This window comes from Anthonomus grandis, chromosome 22 (assembly GCF_022605725.1).
Source record: "Anthonomus grandis grandis chromosome 22, icAntGran1.3, whole genome shotgun sequence".
NCBI classification, from domain to species: domain Eukaryota; kingdom Metazoa; phylum Arthropoda; class Insecta; order Coleoptera; family Curculionidae; genus Anthonomus; species Anthonomus grandis.
In genome coordinates this window covers 28,049,343-28,060,092 of record NC_065567.1, presented here as the reverse complement: position 1 = coordinate 28,060,092, position 10,750 = coordinate 28,049,343, and the positions used below count along the sequence as shown (strand labels likewise).

Below are 10,750 nucleotides of genomic sequence, written 5' to 3'. Positions count from 1 at the left end.
CCGGTAATTTAAATGATTATTTTTTTAAAACTCCTATTAACCAAAATCGAAATCTTGACCTCCCCATAGGCAAAACCAAAACCATATTGCAACAACCGCAGGTATGTACTTAACGAGCAAAAAAAAATAGAACAATTTCTGTTTAAAAGTAAGAAATTAACATATGTTGTTTATAGCCTTCGAGAACCATCGTAACAGATGACTTTTAACGCGTTACCTTATTTGGCACTAAGTGAGATTTCTATTTGGGTCACAATCATGTCACATTCGGACGCGTATACATGATTCAGGGTATACTATACAGTATCGGTAACGGTATGCTGATCCGATCTTACGGCTAATTCATTAATTGATCTTATTTTTTTCCAATTTACAGTCTAATGACGGCACAGCTGTGTGAAAATTATCGAATGTGAAGAAGTCTCGATTTTTTCTGGTATATTAGTCCATTTGGGATGTACACATATATCGAAAATCACCCCGTTGACCCCCTTGAAATAATCTCCCAAGTCAAATGATTCAAAAAAAACCGAATCCAACCAATTTTTTTTTAATGTGCACTTTTATCAGATAAGAATAATGCAATAAACCATTTTTTTTAAGATAATTGATAAAATTCCTCCCAGATAACATAACATTTATAATTGACATTAATTGGTTTATTTACAAAGCAATTACAGACACATAATCCACAACTAATTGACTATCGTCACTCCACGAGTTAAGCCAGGAATGTTTGCTCTCCAAAAATTCTTTAATGGCCTCTCTGTGCTGATTTATGTATGGTTTAACGACTCCTGAAGTTTTATAGCCATCAGGGAATTCATAGGGTCCTCCCACTCCTACTCCCAATACGATACGAACCATTTTATCTTGATTAAATCCGGTGGTGTCAAGGGTTTCGCTTCCGTGGTGACCCACATGCATACCATCCATAAAAAGATCAATTAAATCTGAAATTGTTTGATGAAATTATACTTATACTTATAAACATAATTATTAAGTTCTTTGTAAACAGTTAGGGTTTGTCGGAACTTAGGAGTAGGAATCGCACACTATTAGTTTAGTGCGACGTTTCCCTGGTTTAATTTCAGCATCCTCAGGCACTGAAATAAATACATCGACTCATAACAGAATAGGTCGATTTATCTCTGTTTACATATTGTCTATTTGTGTGAAGTAATTGTTATTTAAGTAGGTAATCAGTATTGTTGAATTACCACTGATTGTTAAGGTAATTAATTTTTTTTTTAAATCTTCTCTTTTATTAAAGTTGAATTACGTTATTTATTTATTCTTTCAAGAACTCGGTATTTTTCATTATTAAGTTCATAATTCTTTTGACCGTGTTGTCTTTTTTGTATTTATAATTGTACAAGAGCTGTAATTTTTGCCTATTTTAAAGAAAGAGACTTCTTCCTATTTCGTTATGTAAGTCCATGTCTTTACTTCATTGCATTAAATTAAACCGGTAAAACGTCACACTAAACTAATAATGTTTAATCCCTACTCCTAAGTTCTGACGAACCCTGTAACCTTTTACAAATAAATTAATCTAAGGAGACGAAACTTACTAATCGTAATTATTAATTACCTGGTTTCCATATAAGTGTGAATGTATGCCATTCACTGCCAATAACTTTGTCATTTTTAAAACTGGACAAATACTTCGATTTTTGAGGCTCAGAAACTTTAGTGTAGGGCCCTCCGAAATATTTGCAACCCCCATCATCCACCCCGTTGGCTGAGACGTAATTCTTATTCCCCCTAGCATATGCTATAAGGATTCTCCTCTGGGGATCAATTACGTCTTCGAGGTAGATTTCTATGGACAAATCATTACGTTTTATTGTTTAAACTCAAATAAAAATTATTTACTTGGATACAAATAGTCTCCTATAGGCAGTTTGGCTTTTACGGTCACATTTCCAAAGCAAAACGATTTTTTTGACTGTAGTTTCCCTGATACAACCGGGGGGTTGTAAACGGAAATGTACGGTCTGAAACAGTTTTTATCTTTGCGAGTACATCTGAAATAAGGTGTTATAAGGTAACTGTAAAATGTTTAAGGAACTTACCCGGGGTTTAAATCTAAATCCCTCTTTGCATTTTGCTCTTGTAATTTAGGACGAATGTGAAGCATCTCATTTTCAATATTGACAATATCAGGAGATGCTTGGTAAATATTAAATTCCCAGTCCTAAAATACGAGAACGTTTCTGGATAATTTTGTTTTATACATGTATATAGGAATAACTACTAACTGGGTGACTGGGTATATATTGTTCCACTAGCCAGTTGGTCGAGTCTATTGAATTAAATTTCGAAAATAAGATTGTATCTTCTGCACAGCTGCTTTTCCCGTCTACTTTTGAAATGCCTTGTTTGCAGTTAATGTTTTCCAGTGGGAGTAACTCTACGACATAATTCCAGTAATATTTAGTATGTAAGTTCATATTTACTTACCATTGACGGTCCAACTTTGATCCAGTTTTAAAAGTTGACGTCGATCGTGCTGCACAAACACCCAATAGTGGACAACATCGTTTTTTTGCAGCGTCAACTCAGGATTGAAATAGGAAAACCGGCCATTTCTAGGAGATGTGACATCATCGTGGAACTCTCCGGGTTCCTTTTCTTGAATTTCCTCGTTTATATTACCATGGACAGCAAATATATTTACACCCTTTTCAGCTAAAGCATGTTTTATTTTTGTATTACAGGTTTTTTAATAAAGTACGATCTCACCAGGTATGGAAACTCTTAGGCCCTTAGGATAAAAGGCCTCAAATGTAACCTTTGGTATCTCATATGCATTATAGGAACCAAAATTTACTAAAATCACCAACAAACAAGTAACCCGATTAACCATTGTGCAGGTTTGCCAAAAATAAATATGTATGCATAAACTTGCTAACCTTAGCATGAATTATGCATAATTATTTTAGACAGAGTTGGAGTAGAGAATTTATAAATAAAAGAACTGCTACTTGCTAATTATTTATTTATAAAATAGCTCATAAACTATATAATTTTTACATAACAATTACAGGTTTTATGCCATATTACTAAACATACTTTTTAGCAGTTTTATTTGGTATTCGACGGGAAATGAACACTTTTTGACTCTCATAAACAAGAATTTTATGTAAATTAAATATTTGTGTATATGGCATAAGAGCAATTTAATGTGCAACACAGTTGGCCTTTTACCTGAAGAAAAAGCATCGTTCAGCCGAAAATAAAACAAAAAATTCTTATGCTGATTATAAAAATAAACTAAATACTGTCACCAAGACTTTGGTCAATTATTTTTTGTGCATTTCACGAACAATCAGGAATGTAGCGAATATTTTAGGAGTAAACATATGAACAGTCATAACCCTTTAAAAAATAAACCGTGTCGTGTATATTCTTCTAGAATTTGCATAAATTAACCTTGTTTTGCCCATAGCCTAACATTTTTCCAGTCATGCCCCAAGTAAAAACCACTGCATTGCCCCAATAAATAAAAGAGAATAATGCGAATAAACTGTTATATAACAATAGGAATGTTAACTGTGTGTGAACTTTACGCTCCTGTATTCGGTGTAGCGGCGTCGCAAATATATTTCCCCGAAACGAAACGCCGTTTAACCAAGGACAAGCGGTAACCTGAACCGATTAGTTGAAAATCAATACCAGACAAGGTTGTCCCCTCGCAATTAAACTGAGCGCTAATCGTTGATGGGGTTCCTGATGAATTATCCACGTCGTATCGGGCCAACATCGAACCGACCCCGTTATTTTCTGAGTGTTGAGACAGCTCAGTGTATTTCCATAATATTCGATTATTTTCAACCGGCCTATAAACAAGAATAGTTTAAATATAATATGTTTTATTTTGAGTTTTAAGAATTAAGTTGAATGTGGGGTTTAAGTAAAGTCCAAGCCGTTAAAATAATTTTTCTGTTTATTGTCAACATATATTAGGCCTTTAAATTTTAAAATTAACGGCTTGAATTTTGCTGGATCTTACATCCAACTTAATCCTTAAAACACTAACCATTGGGCTTGGGGTTTGGATTGCATAGTCTTGACAATGCCATCTACTGGTACTGATACTGCTACATTCAGTAAGGGAGTAGCTGAGCTCATAGCGTGCAAGTTGTACTTGTAATCTATTTTAAGATCGACATGAGATTTTGTGTGTTTCCAATAACCGACCAGCTGCAGTGGGCAAGAGTTTGCACCAGGCTTTGGCTTAATCTAAATTCACCGTTATTAAAACAATTGACAATTAAACACAAATAGTTGAACCTACTTGGTATTTCAAAATATCAACGTTAAAGTATGAGGCGTTGGGGTTTTGTTCAGACTGCTTTTTTAGCAAGGAGCTTAATGAAGACATCTTAAATTCGACAGTGAGAAAGTCCGATGAGGAACTTGATTCACTAAAATTAAACATCATTCATCACAATAGTGTTTTCAATACAAATGCCACCCTTACATAGAAACCAGCTTCTCATTAGGCAAAACTGTTGAGAGATTCTTGGTGTTTTTCACTCGGAAAACCAACTTGGCCGGATTGGGGTTATTTGCAAGTATTGTCACTATACCAGCTGGGAATGACAGCATCATTTCTCCTGACATTTTCACTTGGCACCTGGAATTTTCTCTCTTTAATTTACAACTTACTCATAATTATTACCTTACCTTGATTCATCTGCTCCTTTAAAATATGAGTGAACTATTTCATGAAAAGCGACTGCCAAAGGAATTGTATCTGCCATGCCAATAGTCAAAGGTGACGGACCTCTAGACACCCCCACTGGTACACATGCAGTACGAAACTCTAGACTATTAACACTATCAGCTCTGGAAATGCTCGGTTGAATGAAGCTTTTGTTAGCATCAGATCTTCGTGTAGGTGGTCGTGGAATCGACATGTATCCTGACGAAGGGGTGGGAGTTTGTCTACTCGTCTGCTTGCCCCCGGAAGCCTGAAGTTCACTCTCTTCCGAAAATATGTCTCCCAGTTCTAAAAGAATAAAACCAATCAATAAAATTCAATTCTTATAACCCCTTTAAATAACAGTTAGTTTACCTGCATATTTAGAACCAACAGATAAAGTCGGTGAATTCAAAGCTAATTGGGAAGGACTCTGTAACGGCGCGTATGGATGGGAACTAGTGGGTGTAGAAGCGTTTGAAGCGGTGGGGCTCTGAACAAAATTAAGGCCTAACAGATCGCTACTGGGTTTACCAATCTGCTGAGAAACCGACTGGGATCGTTTCATGGATATGTCGCAATCCAGATTCGATCCTCTACGACCAAAACCGCCTGTCGGTGATAAATAAATGTTTTCCACCGTGGCACGTAGTTCATCTACGGAGGCCGACATTGGCGTAGAACCGTTGTTTAGTGGTTTTATTTCTACATGAAGTTTCACTTCTCTTTCCTCGTCTATGATAAACGAAAAAACGGTTTGAGGGATATTTTTTTTTAAATGTAAAGTCCCTTACCAGAATCAGATTCTGAAGAAGAATAAAAGTTGCTCTTCTCATTCCAAGTGTTGGTGTCTGCAGGTCTTATAACGTATCCATCATCGTCAACTTCCTGACTAGCTGGGGCACTAACAGGCGCGGCAACGCTGTCGCTCTTTTGAGAGTCGTCCTTCTCCTCCCTTAATAAAAAAAGTTTCTTGAAAAAACAAAAGGAAACGTCCACGCGTCGGTCGTTTAAAAAATCGGAGAACATATTTTTAGCTGTCGAGACTCAGTTAACAATTCAAATGAGGTACGGACCGGGTCAATTTGTAAATAAAGGCCGCAATTACCGGCGTCAATAATAATAATAATAATAATAACAACACAAATCTTTTAGTTAAGGATTATTATTACGACAAGGCGCGTTATTGACTCAATGATATTTTGCATTTTAAAGTTTTGATGCACTTAGATGCGAAGGTAACACGGGGGTTTTATAGTTAAAGAAATATTGTTTTCAGACACATAGGGTCACTCTTTTTACGCCACTGTGGTCTAACACAAGTTGACATTATTGACACTGATTAGACATATAAAATTAAAAAATCTTTATTCTATGCAACAAATAAATTACATCTGTTCTATCTATATACAAAGGCGAAAAGTACCGCTCGGCGTGTTTTAATAACCACCACAATAAATAATAAAAGGATATAGACAATAAAAATAAAAACTTAAACGAAAATTATTCAGACTACCAGTTTATAGCGAATATTTACATTATGTGTATCTCCCCCTTATTGAATAAAGAATTCTAACAGATATTCTGGTTGAAAATTATATTTCTGTACACATGTACTTGATTTATCTATAGAAATGTCAAAACCATATGTTAGTGACCAATTTGATTTTTCCCTAAGTATTATATATGCCAATGTCAGACACTTACAAATCCGATTTTTCCTCCTTGTTACTCTGATTATCGACGCTACCCTGCTGCTTCTTAGTAGACTTTTTCTTCTTCCCTTTGTCTCTGCGGCTGCGCAGGAACCCTACAACAGGGTCACTTATAAACACCTCTTCTAGCCTGGTAAAAGATGAAAACTAAACAGGAGTGAGGAAGGTGGAAATGCCAACACAATGCCAAAAGGAAATAACGTATGTGTAACTAAATGGTAGCCTATTTGATAGTCGGTTAGTGCCCTTTAGGACTGCTAGATCTATCAAGTACTTGCCAACAAATTTGACGTTTAAATTAAAATGATTGATCTAACAAGCCTTGATGTTAGAAAGTTAACAAGTTGTGACATTTGTCAATCAAGTATAGACAGTTGAACCAGACCAGATTGAGAAAGACATGCCTCTATAGTGGTATTCACTGGAAATTCATGCAAGTGAAACTAAATAAGTGACAAAGATCTACTAAAGGTGTTTGATTTGCCATATTTGCATATATTGAAAGTTAAAAACTAAAATAATGCAAATGAAGCAAACTAAAATGCATGTACTAGCGAATTAAAATAAAGTAGAAGAGAATTAAACTAATTTACATTTAGATCCACGTTGGGAGTGTCGAGTCAATTGTTCCCCTTCTGGACTGGTGGGACTCGAAGGGGCACTGCAGGGCCCCGGCCGGCTCTCCCGCGTACCTAAAAAAATATACAGTCCAACGGTCCAAATAAATGGGTCTATGACTGAATTTTTTTTTAATTTGTATTAAACCTTAATGTTTCGATAATTTAATCAGTTAAGTTAGTTCGGGTTAGTTCGTTATCATCTATCTCCGTTCTGACCAAAGAGGCTTAATACATTAGACTCCGAATTGAAAATGCGTTGTGCAGACGTACCCTGAGAATTAGACATGAAGAGATTTAATAAGGAAGTTGTTCTGCGGGAAGGTTTATTGGCTTGTGTTGGCACTGTTGAATTGCTAGGACTGTTACCTTCTCTCTTCGAGGAACGACTGCTGGTGTCACCTGGTTCTGTTAATTTTGGTGATGCGATGGGCTCTTCCAGATCTAAAATTCCTGTGCCAAATAAACACAATTTTTATGATAGGAATTGTTGCAAACCAAATATACTAACCAGGTTTTTCTAGTCCAGTTGATTTATTTTTAACAAACTGTTCTAATAATTGATCAATCGTTAGTTCGGCACACTGCTGCCTAAACTCTTTATGAACTTTCCCAGTTTCTCCATGTGCCCACTCGACAACGTCGGCAAAACAGTTTAAAAACTGTTTCATGCTGATCAAGTGGCTGATTTCTAGATCTTGGAAGTTTTTTACACTTAAAGACATGCGTTTTTCAAATTCTTCTTTGATCGTTGAGTATTTGTCTATGAATGTCTTGTAATCTTCTTGGGCACGTTTGAGTTTCTGCTCGCTTTTTTCCAAGTCTTTGACAGAAGCATTTTCTTTTTTTAATCGTTCATATTCCGCGTTTCTTTGATTATACACATCTTTGGCTTTTTGTACGTTTATTGTTATATTTTGCATGGCTTGTACTACTTCTAATGTCCCAGACTCCTCTTCTTTTACCTAAACAGTTGGAATTTTATCAATAATGTGTAAGCTCCTTAAGTATCCTAACTTACAGACTTATGTTTTTTATGCAGTTCCTCCGCATACTTCCCAACCTCTTTTACAAGTTCACTCAGTTTTTGCATTGTTTGGAAATGCAAATTTGCCAATTTTTCTGCAGAGGCTTTCACGACCTGCCATAGTGGAGCAAAAGTTCCTTGGGAACAGCAACTGCCCGCTTGCTTAGCTAATTTTGTTAAAAGTTTTGAGTTGTTCTCTTCTATGCTCGACCTTAAACAAAAACAGCACATTAAAATTTGTGCCAAATAAAGGCATAATCATTGTAAGTAAAATCTATATTGTTATGGTGAGTGTATAATTATTTATTTATTTTATTGGGTATTACGTCAATCTGGAAAATATATTACAGTATCTATTAAGAAAAACGAAAAAGAGTTAATGAACATAAATTTTAAATAAAATACAATGATTTTCAAAAATTGCATAACATGGTGCAAAGGAACCAATTTCAAAATTATGTAAATTAAAGGAAAGTGCATTCATAATGTTAAATGAAGATAAATGCATAGCTACTTGTTCAGTTCAAGTGTCAATTTCAAGAAAAAAGTCTTTCAGTGTTTTAGGAAAAAACAAGAAAATTACTGAAATATTGGTTCAATTTAGGTTGTCTTATTCAATCATTAAATTCCTTATTTTTTTTTTATTTCAATAAAAAATTAAGTTAGGTAGGCCCAGCAACAAATTTACATGGGTTTTCCTATGTTCTGCTCGGCGAGGCTCCACCCAGTATAAGTTATAATTTAGTAACTTCTTACTTTGGTGTAGATACATCAGAGATTGACTGTAGTAAATTCGTACCATTTGACTGTAACACTATTACAGTTAACAATTAATAACTTATATATTAAAAATAATAACATTCTATAAACCTACACATATAACAATATTTATGTGTATTAACTTAAATAAACATACTGCAATAGAACAATAAATAGTTATTTGGCTTATAAAATAAAGAATTGCGGAATGTAAATGTTTCACTTAATCAGATTTTTCAGTTGAACCTAAGGTTCCTTAAATATTTCGTGCGCTTCCTTACAGACAGCATATCCTCACCTCTAAAAGCGTTTTCGATTTCTTCCAAAAAGCTGTTCGAATTATGAATGGTAGTACCACCAAGAAGCTTACTGAAATAGTGACATAATACCCCATAAAATAAGTAAATAATAATGAATTCATCACAATAATATACATTTTACTGAATTTGTGCTAACTAAAGGCATCATCACTATAGTTAAATAATGAGAGAATAAGACTAAAACCAAACCATATAATAATAAAAATTATAGTCACTTTACTAATTAACATAACATTTAATTGAGATTTAAAGCTATAAAGATATAATTTATCCTGAAATAGGATTCCTTATGCAAACATTTGACCCCATAAAAATAATGTAATTGCCTTGGGACCATTCACCTAGAACGTCAATTACTTATTATTAGCTTGAATCCTTAAAAAAACACTCTTTGCAATTATGGAATATTCCCATGTTATGCGTAATAAGGAGTGGTCAAGATGGAAGCACTTAAATTTTTTATTACCTTTCTCTGAGGAACTCTGCGAAATCTTTACTGGCATTTAGTCCAAATTTCATGTTATGGTATAGGACATCGAATCCATTGTTTTTTTCACCCTGTAAAAATTTAGTTTTAAGAAGAAGCATTTGTTAACTTGTTGGTATAAAAGAAAACCATTAATTTTGGAGAGTAGAGACTACAAATTTAATGTCATGACATGTCAAAGTTCATCATATATTTGACTGAATCTCATTTAATATGCTCAATTAACCATAATACAATCAGGATACGAGTAGGTGGATGATAAAGTGGCAATCGAAGCATCACAAAAAATGGGTGGATGCTTTGTAACTGAACTGGCTTTCTTAATAAATTTTGTTTATTTAAAAGTTTACAATTATTTATTGTACCTACATAGATGCTAGTATCTACTCCCTACAACAAACAAGAAAAAAACAGCAAATACTTACCCAAAAATAATCATTAAAATTGACTGTCATCATGCCAAGTTTAGTTTGTTAGTGGTAAAATAATAAAAATACAAAAGGCACATGCCATTTAATGATAATTAAACAAAAATAAGCCACTGGCACACGTCTAAAATGAAAACAAGAAACATGTAATAAACCATCAACAGACCCTTCTTATCATGTTAAAAAAAACTATAATTTCTGGCTCCTGGGGTCAGCAAAGATGTTTGGAAAAGCAAGTATCTGAAATACGTCGGTTTAGCTTGTTTTAATTAACTACACACCAGAAATAAAAGGATAAATTCAATATTATCCGCCCTTCCTCCTTTGAATTCTTACAAAAATAAACCATAGAAACACAACACCAACATACAAATTTTGATGGAAATCGAAACCGAAATAATGAAAAGTGCGTAGTGTTCGCGCGTGCGCCAGAATTGACAACAGTTGTCAGGTGTCAGCTGATTGTCAATATGGGAATGTTGCCACATCTTAGCTCCTAATGTTTTCTACTCAACTAATTACATTATTAAGCGTTCTACAATTGCTGTTTTGTATTAAGCAGTAATTCTATAGTATAAGTCCCAAAAAAACTTTGTTAAGGAATGAGGAGGTCAAATGCCTCCTCATTCCTTGGATTTTGTATCCTTGTTTTTTGCCCGGGGTTAAAGAAAGGTGGATATACAATG

The 10,750-nt window shown here is 34.5% G+C and overlaps 2 protein-coding genes across 2 annotated transcripts; both read right to left on the bottom strand.

The window, feature by feature from the left end:
• Positions 1–644: 644 nt before the first annotated feature.
• Positions 645–2,907, bottom strand: LOC126749142 (beta-1,3-glucan-binding protein-like). Its single transcript, XM_050458811.1, has 7 exons — positions 2,749–2,907; positions 2,467–2,694; positions 2,265–2,416; positions 2,079–2,200; positions 1,879–2,030; positions 1,595–1,825; positions 645–953 (listed from the first exon to the last, which is right to left on the bottom strand). The coding sequence occupies exons 1-7, from the start codon at positions 2,870–2,872 to the stop codon at positions 664–666; spliced, it is 1,299 nt and encodes a 432-aa protein (XP_050314768.1). The 5' UTR covers positions 2,873–2,907; the 3' UTR covers positions 645–663.
• Positions 2,908–2,987: 80 nt separating this feature from the next.
• Positions 2,988–10,475, bottom strand: LOC126749139 (F-BAR domain only protein 2). Its single transcript, XM_050458805.1, has 14 exons — positions 10,062–10,475; positions 9,616–9,707; positions 8,065–8,281; positions 7,555–8,008; positions 7,317–7,496; positions 7,020–7,118; positions 6,419–6,521; positions 5,506–5,666; positions 5,087–5,446; positions 4,696–5,020; positions 4,490–4,645; positions 4,304–4,433; positions 4,046–4,248; positions 2,988–3,845 (listed from the first exon to the last, which is right to left on the bottom strand). Exons 1-14 carry the CDS (start codon positions 10,092–10,094, stop codon positions 3,572–3,574), a joined length of 2,787 nt encoding a protein of 928 aa, XP_050314762.1. The 5' UTR covers positions 10,095–10,475; the 3' UTR covers positions 2,988–3,571.
• Positions 10,476–10,750: the final 275 nt, after the last annotated feature.

Excerpts from the sequence above, each read along its gene's own strand:
- LOC126749142 (XM_050458811.1), bottom strand. The coding sequence starts at position 2,872 with ATGGTTAATCGGGTTACTTGTTTGTTGGTGATTTTAGTAAATTTTGGT. Across the intron at positions 2,201-2,264 it reads AATATATACCCAGTCACCCA|GACTGGGAATTTAATATTTA; the intron begins GTTAGTAGTTAT and ends CTCGTATTTTAG. Across the intron at positions 954-1,594 it reads CACACTTATATGGAAACCAG|ATTTAATTGATCTTTTTATG; the intron begins GTAATTAATAAT and ends AAACAATTTCAG.
- LOC126749139 (XM_050458805.1), bottom strand. The coding sequence starts at position 10,094 with ATGATGACAGTCAATTTTAATGATTATTTTTGG. Across the intron at positions 5,667-6,418 it reads AAGGAGGAAAAATCGGATTT|GGAGGAGAAGGACGACTCTC; the intron begins GTAAGTGTCTGA and ends TTTTTTATTAAG. Across the intron at positions 4,434-4,489 it reads AATGAGAAGCTGGTTTCTAT|TGAATCAAGTTCCTCATCGG; the intron begins GTAAGGGTGGCA and ends GTTTAATTTTAG.